We start from the raw sequence: 18,659 nt of genomic DNA, 5'->3' as shown, positions 1-18,659 counted from the left end.
GGTAAAGAGCAGACCTCAATACAAAATGTTTGGGACACGATGAAGGCAGTTGTGAGGGGAATTTCCATAGCCTATATAATAAGAAGAAACAAAATGCACAGGGAAAAACTTAATACACTGAACAAAGAACTAAGAGAGACGGAACTGCTGACCCAGAAAGAGCCAGAAAATAGTAGACACAGGGAAAAAGGAGAGTTAATTAAACACCAAATAAATTTGATCTCCCAAGAGGAAATAGCACAAAACATTAAGAAAATGAAGCAGAATTATTTTGAACATGCAAATAAAACTGGGAGATGGTTGGCCCACAAAATAAGAAAGGAGAAGGTCAAAAGAATTATTAAACAACTGTATGACGAGGAGGGGAATCTGAAACAAGAAATAGGAGAAAAGAAAAAGATAGTACAGAACTATTATAGGAAACTATATAAACAAGACGAAATTAATGAACAGGACATTAGAAAATACCTTATAAAGCAGAAGCTTCCAGTCTTGTTGGAGGAGATGAGAGAGATGCTCGATAAAGAAATTACACAAGAAGAACTGAAAAAGGCCATTCAAAAACAAAAAAACAATAAAACACCTGGGCCGGATGGGCTCCCGTCGGAAATATATAAAAAACTTCAAAATACCATAGAAGACAAATTATTAGAACTATGTAATGATACATTGCAAAATGGTAGGGTCCCAAAATCATGGGGGGAAGCTTACATTACCCTAATACCAAAGGAAGAGGCGGACAGTAGCAAGGTCCAAAATTATAGACCCATATCCCTGTTAAATGCAGATTACAAAATCTTTGTATCAATATTGGCGGAAAGACTAAAAATAATATTAAATCAAAGTATCCATTCGGATCAAAACGGCTTTCTCCCAAAAAGACATATTAGAAACAATACAAGAATAATAATGGACACCCTGGAATTCTATCAAACAAGATCCGAGAAACAACTCGCATTAATCTTTGTCGACGCTCAGAAAGCCTTTGATAACCTAGATTGGAACTTTCTAATCACTCAACTAAAAATGATGAAATTTGGCGATAAATTTATTAAGATTATAGAATCTATATATTCACGGCAATCTGCAAATATTATAGTCAATGGGGAACTAACGGAGAGGATACAAATTGGAAAGGGTGTTAGACAAGGGTGCCCGCTCTCCCCACTACTATTTATTACGTCTCTAGAGGTCCTTTTAAATCGGATAAGATCAAATCAGGAAATTAGGGGCCTGACCATAAAAAAAGAACAATATAAAGTACAGGCCTTCGCGGATGACATGGTCTTTATCGTGGAAGACCCCTTACTTTCAGGACCGAATTTGATGAAGGACATTGAGAACTTTGGGTGTGTGGCCGGTTTAAAAATAAACAAGGAAAAAACAAAAATGATTATAAAAAATTTCCCCAAAAACCAGATTGGAGAACTAGAGGAAACAATGGAATTAAAGGTAACTAAAAAAATTAAGTATTTAGGGATCTGGCTGTCTGCGAAGTGCTCTTCCATAAAAGAAGACAACTATGATAAGTTGTTACAGAATACCCAAAAGGACTTAAAACCTGGTCAAAACTACAACTATCACTGATGGGAAGAGTCGCAGTAATTAAAATGAATGTTCTCCCAAAAATCCTCTACCTATTTCAAACGGCACCGGTTAAGCTAGGGGAAAAATTTTATAATGATTTGGACAAAATGATTAGAAACTTTATATGGAATGGTAAAAAGCCCAGAATAAAATATATGCACCTGCAGGATAAAAGAACTCAAGGGGGAATGGGATTACCGGAATGGAAAACATATCATCAAGCAGCAACAACTATGTGGATAAAAGAATGGGTAATGTTAGCTAATAAAAGAATCTTAACAATAGAGGGCCACGACCTGCAATACGGGTGGCACAACTACTTATGGTGCGAGGGAAATAAAATCCACAATTATTTTAGTAGTCACCATTTAAGGGGGGTATTGATTAAGGACTGGCTCGAAATTAGAAGGAGATACTATACGCAACTACCTAAATGGATATCTCCGACGGAAGCCCTGATATACCCGAATTTGATAAACTTGGATAAAATTGTTACCTACCAACAGTTGCTAGACGACCAAAACAAACTAAACCCCAGGGAAAATTTGGCTGATAAGGGAATAAACATCGATTGGTGGCCATATCTTCAAATTCAAAACAAACATAAATTCGATCTAGCACAACCTGGCTTCCAGAACAAGAACCAGGAATTAGATAAAATTTTAATTGGACCAGATGAGAAATTAATTTCAAAAATATACAACTGCTTACTGATTCGAAAAACGGAAGCAGAAAGAGTAAAAGAAGTCATGGTAACCTGGGCCCAAAACATCGGCCACTCAATAGATCTAGACGACTGGGAAAGAGTCTGGGAATGGAATCTAAAATTGACAAAGTCGACGGCCTATAAAGAAAATATATATAAAATGTTCTACCGCTGGCATCTTCCACCGACAAGACTGGCGAAAATGTCTTCAAAAGTTTCAGCCATATGCTGGAAATGTAAAACGGTGCTGGGCACGTACTACCATATGTGGTGGACGTGTCCGGTAGCCAAAGCATATTGGAAGCAAATACTAGGATGGCTGAATGGAATCCTGTCAATTAAACTATGCTTTAAGCCGGAAACTTTCTTATTAGGAATAATAGATCAAAAATTTGCAAATCTGACCAATACCTCCTAGTCCATATTCTGACAGCGTCAAGGATTGTTTACGCACAGTGCTGGAAGAGTGAAAATGCCCCCACCAACACTATGGTGATGAATAAAATTTTAGAACTAGCAGAAATGAACAGACTGACGATGCGAATTAATGACAAAGAAGACACAGACTTTTATACAGTCTGGGAGAAGCTATACAAATGGCTTGATGAGTCAGTGAAGACCTAGACATAAAAAGAGATAGCTAACTAACCTATCACGATTAAACCAATAACTCAAATGAACAATATACAACAACTGAGAGATAAACGAAAGGAGAAATGTATCAGGGGCGAGAACCCACCGTCGAGCAATTTTGTCACGCTACAATGCTGGGAAAACTTTAAAAAGCTGATAGGAAATTCGCTATAATTACCTGCATGAAATTAGTGATCAAACTTCATTTTAGATGAGGCGAGAAGACGTATAATCCTTGCCTCTTCAAGCAAGGAAAGGGAAAGAGAACCAGATTGTCCTCAGCAGAGGAAAATATGCAAATGTAACAAAGGTTAGAAGGGAGGGAAGGAGGATAGTAGGGAAGTCAGGATGGAGAGGAGAAAGGAGAGGAATAGGAAAGGCAGAAGAAGGGGGGAAGAAAGAGGAGGAAGAGAAAGAAGAGAAGGGAAAGAAGGTGGGAAGAAAGAAGGAGAGAAGAAAGAGAAGAAACTGGGGGAGGAAGGAGGGAGGGAAGAAGAGAGGGTAGTAAAGAGGGAAAGAGGGAGGGAAAGAAAGAGAGAAGGAGAGTTGAAAGGAAGGAGGGAAAGAGGGAGGAAAGGAGGGAGATTAAGAGAAAAGGAAGGAGGAGGGAAAGAGGCAGGGAAGGAGGGAAGGTATGTGTGAAGGAGGGGGGGAGCGAGGGAGGGAAAGGAGGGGGAAGGAAAGGAGAAAAGGAGAAAAGAAAGGAGGGAAGGCAGGGGAGAAGGAAGTAAGGGGGGAGGGAAGAAAAGAGGGAGGGAAAGATACCTAACCTTTGATGTTTATAATGATTTGATAGTATGGGAATATCTCGAAATGTAGTTGTATTGTTTGTTACAAGTTATGGATGTTGTATTTTCTTTTTACCAATAAAATCTTTAAAAAAAAAAAAAAAAAAATCTAGTGCCCTAGCTGCCGCTGTATTCCAGGCAGCGACCAAGGACTCAGTCAGATTGTGGGCAAGGGAGTCTCCCCAAGCTCCGTCTGAAATCCCAATGGGTCCATCAGGTGCCTGGAGTGGAACCATTTAATCGGTTCCACCTCCCTGCGGTGGGGGAGTAGCTTCTGAAAGTCAAGCCTCAACAGGAAGTGATCTGACCATGACAAGGGCGAGATCTCAATCCCCTTTAATTCCAGATCACGTCTCCACTGGTCCGAGAGAAATACAAGGTCGAGCGTGTGTCCTGCCACAGGAGTCGGACCCTGAATTACTTGGGTCAAGTCCATGGTTGCCATGGAAGCCATGAACTCCTGGGCCCCATCAGAGCGTTCGCCAAGAGATGGCAGGTTGAAATCCTCCAACACAATAAGTCTAGGGAACTCAACCGCCAGTCCGGCTGCTGACTCTAGGAGCGCAGGCAGGGCTGTTGTGACGCAGCTGGGAGGTAGGTACATCAGCAACAAGCCCACTTGACCCCCTAGGTCCAACTTCACAAGGAGGGACTCACACCCGACATTCTCCGGAGCAGGGAGCCTGCGAGGCATTAATGACTCCCGGATTATAACAGCGACTCCTCCACCCCTTCTTGGTGTTGTAGCTGGTGAAGCAGCTGAAACCCTTCTGGGCACATTTCTGAGACGGGCCACGTGGAGACTCCTGGGAGGGGAGGGGTGGGGTGGAGTCAGCTGGTTGTCAGAATTACTGGTTCAGCGAACCAGATTAAAATTCACATCCAGTTCATCTGAACTGGCTGAATTCCACCCCTGAATATGTTTCTGGTTATGTGTCACCCTGAGCAGTTTTTAAATGGACCTGCAGTCAATTATCTAATGAGGGGTGTATGACCTCGACAACTTTAAGACCTGTGGGCGTCAATGCCCAGAATTCCCCAGCCAGCATTGTTAGCTGAGGAATTCTGGAAGTTGCAGTTCACACACATCTTAAAGTTGCCAAAGTTGGACCTCCCTGATGTAATGTATACTGAATGCTTTGATGCACATATTGTACTAAAAGTAGGAAGATAGGACTTCTCACTTTCCACCTCCAGCAGAGTCCAAAACAGCACCATGCCAATGTAAAATAATACTTTCAAAGGAAATGAAGCATGAAAAAACAAATAAATCAAAGTATTAAAAAAAAGATCCTCCATACAACCTTTTTGTTCCTATAACATTATTTCAGATGCAAAGGCAATCTATTGCATGTTACTATCCTTTCTCCTTTCTATGAAAGCCATGGCAAGTGCTGCTATAGACAAAGTGCTGGAATCAGAGATGTTGTCTGAATTAGACAGCAAGCACTTCCTAAACGGGTAAGAGTTGGGTCAAGCCAAATATCAGAGATCACATCCTACAGGAGAGGAATTGACTCTTCCATGAAGACTCCAGGCAAGGACGGCAGCGTCCTGTCCGTTTCTAGTCCTGTTGGATCTGGCACCCGTGACCATGTCAACCCACTGCTCCTCTACCCTTCTAAATGTACTACTCATCATGTCCCACTGAAGGTTGAACACAGAAGTGAGCTGCCTTTAAAAAAAAAAAAGCAGCTTTCATAAGGTGAGCCAACTAAAGACCCTTTTTGTTTAAAACAAATGGTGATTTGAACTGATCCAACCAGTTAACCATTATGTTGGTACATTCTCTCTGCTTGGTTTCTAATAAAGATTTTAACTTCCCAAAGACGTCCAACCAATCAGATTGGATGCTGTGTTGTGGGTTTAGGAGTCTTACTTAATCAAAATTGTACATGCACATCTCTCCTATTTTTTTAAACTAGTTCTCTTCATTGGTCTCCTCCAAGTGAGATCTCCCTTATATGGTCTAAAACTGCCAGGATCAAGTTCCACTCAGGCTAAAGCTATGTAATAAAAAGCGCATTTCAGAACAACAGGAATAGCAGCAGAAATGGGCAGGAAATCAAGGAGGAAGGAAACAAGATCCCTGGGTTTGGGGTCCTTGGTTTTTGTTCCCTAATTGCTTAAAAAAAATCTCGTTAGCACCTTCAAAGAAAAAAACCTGCTTACTGAAGATAATGTTCTTAAATAATCTAGAGGCAGTGACTCTCGGCTTCTCATTGTAAGAAATATGGCAGCTGCAGCTGTACCCTTTTGCTTCTGGTTTTCTTTGGCTTTTTAAGCCTTTAGAAAAGTGCTACAAAAGAGCAAAACTGTTGCCGCTATTATAAATGAATGGGCTATTGCTTTGAATCCTTCCAATGAGAAACGTCTTCTGTGGAGAAAGAGGGAGAGGGAGGGAGACAGAAAGAGAGGAAGTCCTAGCAAAAAAAAGCCATGCTCATGTCAATGTCAAGGAGGAGGTCCTGGAAATGGCATCTGGCTCTTCCGGCATCCCATTGTCCCTTCCCCGTTCGGCTACACCTGAAGAGGCATGGGAGGATTTGATGTCTCCCTGCGATGCAGCTAAAATTTTGTCCAACATCACAGGGAACCACTGGAATGTTGAGTTAATCTGGAGATTCTCAGGAATCCACCCAGCTGTCAACTGGCGAGGAGAAGACAAACGGCCTGATTTCCTAACTCTTGCGGTGGTGTTGCCAGGACAGGGCCAGGGGGTAGTCGCCCGGCATAAGCTGTGGGCTGTTGAACTGGTCATCGTGGTGGGCAAGGGACGAACTGCCTCTGTCTCCTTTGGAGTTGTAGCCTTTATCCTTTGCAGGGGACTCGCAGCCGTGGGGTAGAAAGGCAATGGTGGCAAAGGGCTGGGAAGGACAGCAGTTCCCTCCTGTACTTCAGTCTCGGGAGCTGTGCGGTCAACACCAGGAGGCCGAGTGGTGGCAACGTTTTTGCTGCAGGATTCACAACACAGCTTTTGGTAGCCGGGAATGGAGCAGTATCGAGCTAGCACTTCCATTTGGCAGAATACAGACTTGTCCCCAAGGCAAGACACCTCTGTGACGAGACAAAAAATCACAAAAAGGTTCCTTGAAGTAGAGTGAAAATACTCTTTGCTCAGGCATACACTCTGCTGCCAAAGGTCCAGAGTTGGAAGGGTTAAAACGTGGCACGACAAAACCGCGCTCGACTATAGCGCGCCCGATTAAACCGCGTCGCTGACGTCATCAACAGGGCGACAACAGCGAGCGCGGAGAAAGAAGGGCGCTTTAAATAGCGCTTTGAAAGCAAGCCAATTCAAGTTAAGGTAAGGGTTAGGTTTAGGGTTAGGTTTAGCGTTAGGTTAAGGGTTAGGATTAGGTTTAGCGTTAGGTTAAGGGTTACATTTAGGGTTAGGTTTAGGGTTAGGTTAAGGGTTAGGTTTAGGATTAGGTTTAGGGGTGTTAGGTTTAGGGGTTAATTTTAGGTTTAGCGTTTACAGCGTGCTTTTTTCTCCGCAGTGTTGTCGCGCTGTGATGACGTCAGCTACGCGGTTTCGTCGAGGGCCCTTTAGTCGAACGCGGTTTTGTGGTGGAACCGGGTTAAAAAACCCAACAGAGGTAGTCCTTGGACTTAACAACAGTTCATTTAGTGACCGTCTGAACAACACTGAATGATGTGACTTTCACACTTACAACAATTGCAGCACGTCCAAATGATGAAAATTCAGATGCGTGGTAACTGACTCATATTTATGATGGTTGCAGTGTCCCGGGGTCACATGATCACCTTTTGCAACCTTCTGACAAGTCAACAGGGAAGCCAGATTCACTTAACAAGCATGTTACTAACTTAACAACTGTGGCAAAAAAGGTCGTAAAATGGAGCAAAACTCACTTAACAAATGTCAACAAATATTTTCTTGACAATATTTTTTTAATGTGGTTGCCATTGCCTCCTTCCTAGGGCTTAGGGAAAATGGCTGGGCAAAATCATCTAGCTGGCTCTGTGGCTAACCAGGACTAGAACTCCCATCTCCGGATTTTTAGCATGGTGCCTTTAACCATTACACCAACCTGGCTTAAGAAGGCTTAAAAAAATATAAACCAGACAAACAGAAACACCAACATAGAAATGTGATTAAACTTGATGCAAAGAAGCAGCTTTTAGAACAGAAAAGATCTGGGCTGTTTGCAAATACCTAAAGGATGCTGGATGGCTGTCGATTTTACAAAAAAGAAAAAGAAATTCAAAGAAAAATTGTAATCCTGCATACACTTTTCTTGGACTATGCCTCCCTAAATCATCCACTTTACTTCCAAGTAGATATTAGCCTAATATGACTAAACAGACAGGAATACATTAATGGAAAGCTTTAATCTTATATGGCTTTCCTAGCAGTAAATGCCACTGCTATACACATATGTAAAGCCACCAACACATGTAACATATGCCATAAACATGTATAAAGAATTATACTAATGAATCAGCATTAATCTCGCCTGAGACTATACATTTCTTTTAGTGGAAGCAAATTAAATACTTTCTACATTATGAAAGTATTTACTAAGCTTGTTGTACTGAAACATAAGGAACAATTTATTGTCCCCGGCAAAGTAAGATCATTCTGTTCGTCTCAATAATTGCTTCTCTCATTATTTCCATTCAGTGGTTAGTCAGATGATAGTTATCTGGAAAATAAGAGTAGCATTTTTGAGATTTTGTTTTACAAGGATCCATTTTTGGCTATAATGTTTTTTATTAATTTACTGTACTTTATTGACTTGCAAACTTGGATAGCTGGAAAACCAAATTATGTTTGGTGGTTTAGCAAGTGATTGTTAAAAAAAAGGTTTATTACGTTATAGTAGGCATCTGGCCCTCTCAATTCCTGGCAAATAGATGGGGAAGAAATGGAGGTAGTGAAAGATTTTATTTTCCTGTGCTCCAAGATCACTGCAGATGGGGACTGCAGCCAAGAAATTAAAAGACACTTGCTACTCGGGAGGAAAGCTATGGCAAATTTAGACAGCATACTAAAAAGCAGAGACATCACCCTGCCATATAGTCAAAGGTATGGTTTTCCCAGTTGCAATGTATGGCTGTGAAAGTTGGACCATAAGAAAGGCTGAGCACCAAAGAATTGAGGTCTTTGAACTGTGTTGGAGAAGACTCCTGCGAGTCCCTTGGACTGCAAGGCCATCAAACCAGTCAGTCCTAGAGATCAACCCTGACTGCTCTTTAGAAGCCAGATCCTGAAGATGAAACTCAAATACTTTGGCCACCATGAGATGATGAGAAGGAAGGACTTACTGGGAAAGACTGAGGGCAAAAGAAGAAGGGGACAACAGAGAATGAGGTGGCTGGATGGAGTCACTGAAGCAGTCGGCGTGAGCTTAAATGGACTCCAGAGGATGCTAGAGGACAGGAGTGTTGTCATGGGGTCGTGATGAGTGGGACACGACTTCGTAAGTAACAACAACAAAGGTTTTAGTAAATGTATTCATTCACTTACACAATGAGATTGAGAACATCCCATCATCCAGTGACGTGCGGTGAAGTTTATGGCTAGTGGGGCAGCAATTTTTTTAGACTTGTGGACTTCAACTCCCAGAATTCCACAGCTAGGCATGCTCAGCATTTGTTTTTCTCCTTTGCTAAATAGGTTTCCTTCATTCTTTTTCTTCTCCCTTCCTCTCCTTCCTCCCTCCCTCTCAAACATACACACACACACGTTGGATTGGACTATCTCTCCTACCCCTTCCCTCTCTCATTCAAACAAACTCTCTCTCAAACAAGCGCGCGCACACACACACACACACACACACAAACACAAAGTTGGATTGGAGGGAGTCAGGGAGACCACAGGAGGAAGCAGGAAGCCAGTCAAAGAGCCATACTGGAGTACACACACATTTTCCCCAGCCCCCGAAGGATCCAGCCCAGCTTCACTGATTACAGGTTTGAAAAGACAACATGGCTGCAATCAAACTACACTTGGGGAGGGAGAGCACTTCCCTCCAGCCTTTGCCCAAAGCCCTGCACCAGGAGGATGAAGTTTGAATTCCTCCCCCTCCCTCCGACCCACACGTACCTTTTTCAGCTGTTTCAGAGAGGATTTCAACTCTGCTTTTGCCTGCCATCATGAAAAGAAAACAAAAATGTAAAAGGAAAAAGGCAAGAGCTGAAGTCAAGCTGAGCTAGTTGCTGCCAGAGTCATCGTGGATGACTCTGCTTAACTGTTTAAAAAAGCCTCTAAAAAGTGCCCTCTACAGGAGGAGGCAGGAGAACGACGTGCCTCACCTTTCGGCTTTTAACCCTTGCTTAACTCTGCTCGGGTGATCATAAAAAGTCAGCCTAGATGAGGCACGTCGTTCTCCTGCCTCCTCCCGTAGAGGGCACTTTTTTAGAGGCTTTTTTAAACAGTTAAGCACTGTCATCCACGGTGACTCTGGCAGCAACTAGCTCAGCCTGAACTCAGTTCTTGCCTTTTTCCTTTTACATTTTTTTTTCTTTTCATGATGACAGTGGTGAGGCTCTGCCTCCCCTGACTGCACGTCCCTGCCATCTTCTAATTATTTCAGAAAATAGAAGAATTGAGAGAAGTTGATTCAGAATAGGAAAGTCTGCACTTACTTGTTGATACCTTGCTAACGGGATGTTTGACACTCTCCTCTGAAACCCACTGAACCTGTGGAGTCACGTGATTGCTGGTGTTTGCATTTGCTGTGACATTTGGTGGCCTTCCTGGAAGAACAGAAGTAAAAGAGCACATCTGGATCGCAGCTTGAAAGTAGATGGGTCACTGGAGCTTTCTCCAGAATAATCTTCTGGTGATATGGTTTCACCTTTCTGAAGAAAATCCCAAACAGGTATACAAGTAGTCCTTGATGTATGACCATTCGCTTAATGATGGTTCAAAGTTACAACAGTGTCAGAAAAAGTGATTTATGACCCATCCTCAAAGTTATGACTGTTGAACCATGGTTCATGAGCTCAATTAATGTCCTTGGCAGCTGGCTTGCATTTACAACTGGTTGCAGCATGCTATGGTCAGCCGACTTCTGACAGGCAATGTCAGTTGGGAAAACCAGATTTTCCTAATGACTGTGATGATCCACTTAATGACCATGGTAAAATGGTCATAAAACTGGGCCTGGTCTTTGATGACTTTATTAATGATTGCATTGCTTAGCGATTGAAATTCCCAATTGTGATCATGTACTTTGTTCCTTTAAACCAGGGGTCCCCAACCCCCTGGGCTGTAGACCATGGCTCGCTAGAAATTGGACCACGTAAGCGAGCAAAGTCCCATGTGTGCACACGCAAGATCCAGGCAGTGCACAAAACCATCCTTCTGATCCACAGGAAAAACTGCCCGCTATGGAACTGGCTGCTCAAAAGAAGTTCATGAGACTGCTACTTTATAAAACTTATTGTAGCCCAAACTTCCTTGAAATAATAAGTTTTGGAGGCAAAGCAGCTGAGGGAAGGACAAGAAGCAATAGATGGAAACTAATCAAGGAGAGAAGAAACCTAGAACTAAGGAGAAATTTCCTGACAGTTAGAACAATTAACCAGTAGAAGGACTTGCCTCCAGAAGTTGTGGGTGCTCCAACACTCAATGTTTTAAAGAAGAGATTGGACAAACGCTTGTCTGAAATGGTATGGAGTTTCCTGCTTGAGCGGGGGTTGGACTAGAAGACCTTCCAACTCTGTTATTCTATTATTTGTGGTGTGTGTGTGTGTGTGTGTGTGTGTGTGTGTGTGTAGAAACTCCCTCTTCTACCCCATGTGGCTGAGAACAAACTACATTTTTTCTCACTTCCTGATAGGCTGAGTAATTTCTGCACCCCAGAGATTTCCATGAAAGTTCCTCCACTTCCTTCCTCTAAGAGGAATTTCGCTCCTCCTACCAAATCGACATGTTGTTTCTCAAAGCCTTGAATATAGACCCTCAAATACAGAGCAAAAAAAGCCACAGAGAACTGTAAACATGTACATTTACTTACACACGTATTGACACTGTTATTTAATTCCTAGCACAATTCCAGATTCTCTCACCTGGGCATTCCTCCAGTTGGCAAACTTGGAAAGCTTCTGGCTTCTCACTGTCACACTGACCAATGCTGTTGTCATTGGACTTGCAAACCACTTGACGTTGCTGAATGCCTTCTCCGCAGCTGACTGAGCACTGCCATAGGAGGAGAAGAAAAGCATACTGATCAAGGAAGTGGAAAGAAGGAAAGCTGTAACTCTTCAAAGAGTCCTCATGGGGTACAAAAATTAAACGAATAAGGCAGCTACATCTAGGAGGCTCCATAAATGTAATTGTGATTAGAACAGGGTGCACAAACTGTTCTCCTAGATCGGTGTTTTTCAAATTTGGCAACTGTAAGATGTAAGATTGCATTTTTTTTTTTTTTTTGCAAACTGGATTTTAGGAACTGCTATTTCATTAGTTCTTCTGATTATGGAGTGAAAAGAACAGAGCAGGCAGCATTTCCTGACCCAATTAACAAATTTTATTAAACAGCACCGAAGGCATCTGAAAAAATAGGTTGCAATTCACAAAAGATTATGCTTTTCCATAGTGTGTGTGTGTACGTAGTTATATATACATATACATACACACACACACACACACACACACAAACACAAACATACACTGTATATAGTTTCTTATTTATATACAATATTGGAAAAATGAGAACACCCCATCAGATGAAAACGTAATTCGGAAAATATTTGACTGTGTAGAGATGGATAGATTGACACTGAAATTAAAAGATAAAGGAGATACAGAGTACTATTCAGCATAGAATAGGTTTTATCAATGGTTAGAGATAAGAGGTGGAAATTAGATGAAGAAAGATTATTATTCTATGTAAGTAAAATATGAATGTTGTTTATAATTATGAGCATGCTAGTGCAATTAATATCATAAATGAGCTAATATAATTTTAAATATGGTTGCAATTATTATGTATATTATCATTATTGCTATTAGTATGTTATTTTTCCCCTTCTTTTGTAAAATGACAATACAGTCTTCAAAATGTTTATATATAAATAAAAAACTTGACATAATAAAAAATACTGGCGCATAATACACCAGACATAACACTGGTTGAGAAAAACAAGGTGACAATCATGGACATTGCAATACCAGGTGATAGCAGGGTCAGCGAGAAGGAACATGAAAAAATCGCAAAATACCAAGACTTAAAAATCGAAATTCAACAACTATGGCACAAACCAGCAGTGGTAATTCCAGTGGTAATTGGCACACTGGGTGCTATTCCAAATTACATTTAAAACAGTTAAAAATTGACAAAATCACCATCAGTCAAATGCAAAAAGCCGCACTGCTTGGATCTGCACGCATATTACGAAAATACGTTATGACGTCCTAGGCCCCTGGGTGGGGCCCGACTAGTAACCAATGCCAAATCCGGCGAAACAACTGGCTGCTGTGATACAATTGTATAATAATAATAATAATAATAATAATAATAATAATTTCCGTATACAAACCGACAAAATACTGGCGCATAATACACCAGACATCACACTGGTTGAGAAAAATAAGGTCACAATCATAGACATCGCAATACCAGGTGATAGCAGGGTCGCCGAGAAGGAACATGAAAAAATCGCAAAATACCAGGACTTAAAAATCGAAATTCAACGACTATGGCACAAACCAGCAGTGGTAATTCCAGTGGTAATTGGCACACTGGGTGCTATTCCAAAAGCACTGGAATTACATTTAAAACAGCTAAAAATTGACAAAATCACCATCAGTCAAATGCAAAAAGCTGCACTGCTTGGATCTGCACGCATATTACGAAAATACGTTACGACGTCCTAGGCCCCTGGGTGGGGCCCGACTAGTAACCAATGCCAAATCCGGCGAAACAACTGGCCGCTGTGATACAATTGTATAATAATAATAATAATAATATTTATTGTTAGATAAAATGCTACTAGACTCTTGATTTCTTATTTTGTCACCATATACTAACATGGCTCACTTCCTATGTTTCCTAGGTCCAAAACAGTCAAAAACATTTTGCATTTTGTTTTGGGGAAACAAAGCCACCTCCAAATGTTGGGACAGGATGTTTTGAAATGATTAAAACAAAGCCTCTTATTCATCTCTGTTTCAGGTGGCGCAGTGGTTAAATGCAGCACTGCAGGCTACTGCTAGATCAGCAGTTCAGCAGTTCAAATCCCACCGGCTCAGGGTTGACTCAGCCTTCCATCCTTCCGAGGTGGGTAAAATGAGGACCCAGATTGTTGGGGGCAATATGCTGACTCTCTGTAAACCGCTTAGAGAGGGCTGAAAGCCCTATGAAGCGGTATATAAGTCTACTGCTATTGCTATTGCTATATTCATGAGTACCTGCGGGAGGAAGAGATGCCAAAGCCAGCATCTCCATAAGCTGTTAAGGCAGTGATGGGGCCACATGTGACTGATACCTTACCTGAGACCAAGCCCCTGTCCTCCATTGGGCAGGACACGGGATGCGGCTGCAAGGCCTCCGAGTATCTGGTTTCTCTCCTGCGCAGTACTTTGAATGCATGGTCCGGTTGGTACCATTCTGTAGCTGTTGTACGCATTGCACCACTCTGGTTTGGACCCCAAGTTTGCCGCAGGATTTACTGCAAGCACCCCATTGCTCAGTCCCCCAGCTGCCAAGGGAACAGCAAAAAACAGGATTGTGAATTCCGAACAATTAATGTCCTAATTCTTTCTCATCAAGGTCAACTGGGATAATGCAGGTAGTCCTTGACTTACAACAGTTTGTTTAGTGACCGTTCAAAGTTACAACGGCACTGAAAAAAAGTGACTTACGACTGTTTTTCACACTTGCGACCTTTGTGGCATCCCCATCAGGGGTGGGCTGCTACGGGTTTGCCTGGGTTCAGGAGAACCCTCTAGATAATGTTATGGCCAGTTCAGAGAACCTCCAAATCCCACCCCTGGCTGGCCCTGCCCACTACACCCCTCCCCTCCCACCATGCCCCTTCCAGGAGAATCCACCCAGCCCATTTTGGATGCACGAAGTGCAAGGCCCGTGCAGAGGCTCAGAGTGGGGGAAAACTGGGCCTCCTGGAAGGCCTCCAAAGCCCGGAGGAGGCAGTTTTCACCCTCCCAGAGGCTTTAGGAAAGCCTCCGGAGCCTGGGGAAGGCAAAAAGCCCCCCCCCCCACCTGCCGTAGTGCAAGAGGCCAACTAGGCCACGCCCGTTGCAGAGAACCCATTGCTGAAATTTTTAAAGCCCACTCCGATCCCTGTACTCGTGATCAAAATTCAGAAGCTTGGTAACCAGTTCATATTTATGACGGTTGTAGTGTCCCAAAGTCATCTGATCCTTCTTGTGACCTTCAGACAAGCAAAGTCAAAGGGGAAGCCAGATTCATTTAACAACCATGTTACTAAAGTATCAACTGCAGAGATTCACTTAATTGCTGTGGCAACAAAGGTTGTAAAATGGGGCAAAATTCACAAGAAATGTCTCACTTAACAGCAGAAATTTTGGGCTCAATTGTGATCGTAAGTTGAGGACTACCTGTATTTCAGATTGTATTTGGGAGCTCATATAATCTAGACAGTGTTTTTCAACCCTGAAAGCTCTTTGGCTTTGAAACGGAGGTGAGCACCACCTCCTAGAGTCAGGAATGACTAGCACGTATGTGTGAGGGGAATCTTTAGCTTTATATTTAATATTACATGCTTCGACAGCAGCAAGAATTGTGTATGCACAATATTGGAAAAATTAGGGAATATCCACAAAAGAGGATGTAATTTTTTAAAAAGATAGATTGTGCAGAAATGGATAGATTGACATTAAATATAAAAGATAAAGGAGACACAGTATTTTTGAACATGGGACTTGTTTTATAAATGGTTGGATAGTAGAAGTAGAAATTAGGAGTGGGAAGAGTATTATTGGATAAAAATAAACTGATCCAGATAATACTCTGTTCATTAAGCACATGTATATATGTGATGTGAAAATATATAAATAAACTGTTAAAAAAAAAAGTAATGCTCACATCGGTTGAGAACACTCTTGCACATTGCACCTTCTGCGGATTGGCTTCGGTTTCTTTCCATTGCCACAGAAGTTCCGGTGTAACATTCGGTTATCATTCTTCCTCCGGCATCCATACTTGGCGTATTGTATTCCTGTAAGATCACAGAAGGATAAAGGCATTTCAAAAGCATGTTGGAAATGCAATTGAAAAGAAGGAATGCGTTATCCTCTTTGGTGGACCAGTGGGTAAAGAAATGCTGAGCATTTTAATGCAGAAGGTTCCTAAAATGAATATAAAACTGAAACCAGAGATTTTCCTTTTAGGACTAGCCCATAATGGACTTGCAAAAAAAGGGTTGTTCCTGTATATGTGGACTGCAGCAAGGATTCTTTATTTGCAAAAATGAAAAACTATGTCAATCTCCACAATGGAATAATGGATGGAAAAAGTAATGGAACTGGCAGAGATGGCCAAATTAACTATTTTAATTGAAGAAAAGAGTATGTCTGGTTTTGTTTCTACTTGGAAACCACTTCTAGGCTTTGTGGCTGAGTCAGAGAAAAAATGATTCTGGGATTTGATGATTAGTTTGTTGTAATAGACATTATTAGAATCTACTAAATATGTAAAAGTAAAATGCTGAGGCTCTAACTTTACTATTTGTGTTCTACTAAAAAAAAGGTTCGAATTTACACTTTGTTTTTTTCTTTCTCCTAATTTCACACTTCTTTTTCCTTCTTCCTTTTCCCAATTCTCTGCTCTCTTAACTTTTTTGCAGCCCGCCCAAGCTCTGTTTTCGCTGGCAGAGGGTTGCAGGACGCCCTTGCAGTCAGAAACAGAGCTCAGGAGTCTGTTATTGCTGGCAGAGAGCTTGGGCCACTAAGGATGCCCCCGACATGAATGACCTCAAGTTGGCCACACCCATCCTGTCTCCCCACCCCCCAAGGTCAAACACAACCCTGATGCGGCCCTCAATGAACTCAAATTTGACACCCCTCCTCTAAAAGAAAATAGAAGGGTGTTTTTTTAAAGAATGAAATGTAGAAAATTGTAAACTTTTTCCTTCCATTTAGTGTTTGAGCCACAGTGGCGCAGTGGTTAGAATGCAGTACTGCAGGCTACTTCTGTTGCCTGCTGGCTGCCTGCAATTTTGCAGATCAAATCACTCCAGGCTCAAGGTTGACTCAGCCTTCTTTCCTTCCAAGGTTGTAAAAATGAGGACCCAGATTGTTGGGGGCAATATGCTGAGCCTGAGAACCACTTAGAGAGGGCTGTAAAGCACTGTGAAGCAGTATATAAGTCTAAGTGCTATTACTTTTGTTTCACACTCTAGATCCTGTAGCCTTCATTATTCATCATCCAGTACCTTTTCTAGAAAGGAGTGTCCTTACATATTTAAATATAAACCCATCTGAGCTGGGCCATTCCAGGACATCCTTGCGTATGGAAAATAGTTTTAAGCACAGAGAGAACAATACCTCCGCCACAAGCTTTGGAGCATGGAGACCAGCCCTTAAGAGCCCACTCATAGATATCCGTTTCTTCAAGAAGGACATTATTGTTTCCGATGACAGGAAGAAGATCTTCATGAATTATGTATTTATACATCAAGTTGCTTTGGGAACTATCATCTTGTGGGATGACCTGGAATCAAAGGAAACGGGATAGTAAAGAAAATGCTTCCTGTATGTTCCTAAGTTCTTCCTGCCTTGTTGGAGGACTGTTTCATCAACACTTGCTTAATTGACAACTGCGTACAAGGACTCTGAACTAGATGGCATGTCCAACAGAGGTAGAGAGCCAGTCTGATTTGGTGGTTAAGACAACAGGCCGGAAACTAAGAGACTTCTAGTCCCAGCTTAAACCAAAGCCAAGTGGTTCATCTTAGGCCAGTCCCTCTGTCCCAGCTGTGGGAAAAAGGCAATGGCAAACCACTTCGGAAAAAGCTTGCCAAGAAAACTTGCACAGATTAGTGCAAGCAGTCACCAGGAGTAAAAAAACTGACTCTAAGGTGCACAGGTGCAAGTGTACAAACACTCAGAAACGCACATACAAAATCAACAGAGATGGGCTCCAGAAGTTTATTGTCAAAACACAACTTATAGTACACACAACTTCTATCAACTCCAGGACTGTTTAATGTGATTTGCATAGGCCAGGGTCGGCAATCTTAAACACTCAAAGAGCCACTTGGACCCGTTTCCCACAGAAAAGAAAGCCTGACTATTTCCTGAGTGGCCACAAAACTAGCATATCTAGTTGAATTAAACATTCTGTTTTCTTCTGAAACTTTTCTTTTCTTGGATTTATCCATGGTTGGCTTACCAAGGGTTGAAAACCTCAATAAATCACAAGCCGGTGGGTGTCGCACATGAGTGGTTGTGATGCATATTTTGAACAGCTGGGAGCCACAGCAGAGGTATGAAAGAGCCACATGCGGCTCCAGAACTGCAGATTGCTGATCCCTGATATAGGTGTCTTGAGAAGTGCACTCCCTAATGAGGGTGATATCTTTTAAAATCCATTATAAATTCATTTTTTTAAATTATTGCAGGTTTTTATGTCATCATTAGCTGGGGAGGGGAGGGGGCTATTGTATGGAGACTTTCATGCTCCCTCTATGGAAAAGAAAAAATGATATAGCCTTTTCTTCTTTAATATAAAGTGGTCCTTGACTTGCAACCATTCATTTAATGACCTTCGAAGTTAGAGCAGTGTTTTTGAAAAAAGTGACTTATGACTGACCCTCATACTTATATCCGTCATAGCATCAATACAGTCATGTGATCAAAATTTCAGCACTTGTTAACTGGCATGCATTTATGACAGTTGCAGTGTCCCGGGATCATCTGATCCCTATTTGGGATCTTCCCAGCCGGCTTCTGACAAGCAAATGGAAAAAGCGGAGTTTGCTTAAAA

The 18,659-nt window shown here is 41.9% G+C and overlaps 1 protein-coding gene across 1 annotated transcript in view; it reads right to left on the bottom strand.

Moving 5' to 3' along the window:
- Positions 1–5,836: 5,836 nt before the first annotated feature.
- Positions 5,837–18,659, bottom strand: part of ADAMTS14 (ADAM metallopeptidase with thrombospondin type 1 motif 14) — an 81,954-nt gene continuing 69,131 nt past the window's right edge. The window contains exons 17-22 of the mRNA XM_032232094.1: positions 17,219–17,384; positions 15,759–15,891; positions 14,184–14,391; positions 11,758–11,887; positions 10,330–10,440; positions 5,837–6,771 (exon numbers count right to left, since the gene is read on the bottom strand). Of these exons, the coding sequence (XP_032087985.1) occupies positions 6,158–6,771; positions 10,330–10,440; positions 11,758–11,887; positions 14,184–14,391; positions 15,759–15,891; positions 17,219–17,384 (1,362 nt within the window). The 3' untranslated portion in view covers positions 5,837–6,157. The remainder of the gene's footprint in view (positions 6,772–10,329; positions 10,441–11,757; positions 11,888–14,183; positions 14,392–15,758; positions 15,892–17,218; positions 17,385–18,659) is intronic.

The sequence above is a fragment of the Thamnophis elegans genome, chromosome 15 (genome assembly GCF_009769535.1).
Source record: "Thamnophis elegans isolate rThaEle1 chromosome 15, rThaEle1.pri, whole genome shotgun sequence".
Lineage (NCBI taxonomy): Eukaryota > Metazoa > Chordata > Lepidosauria > Squamata > Colubridae > Thamnophis > Thamnophis elegans.
This window is presented reverse-complemented; position numbering and strand designations above follow the sequence as displayed.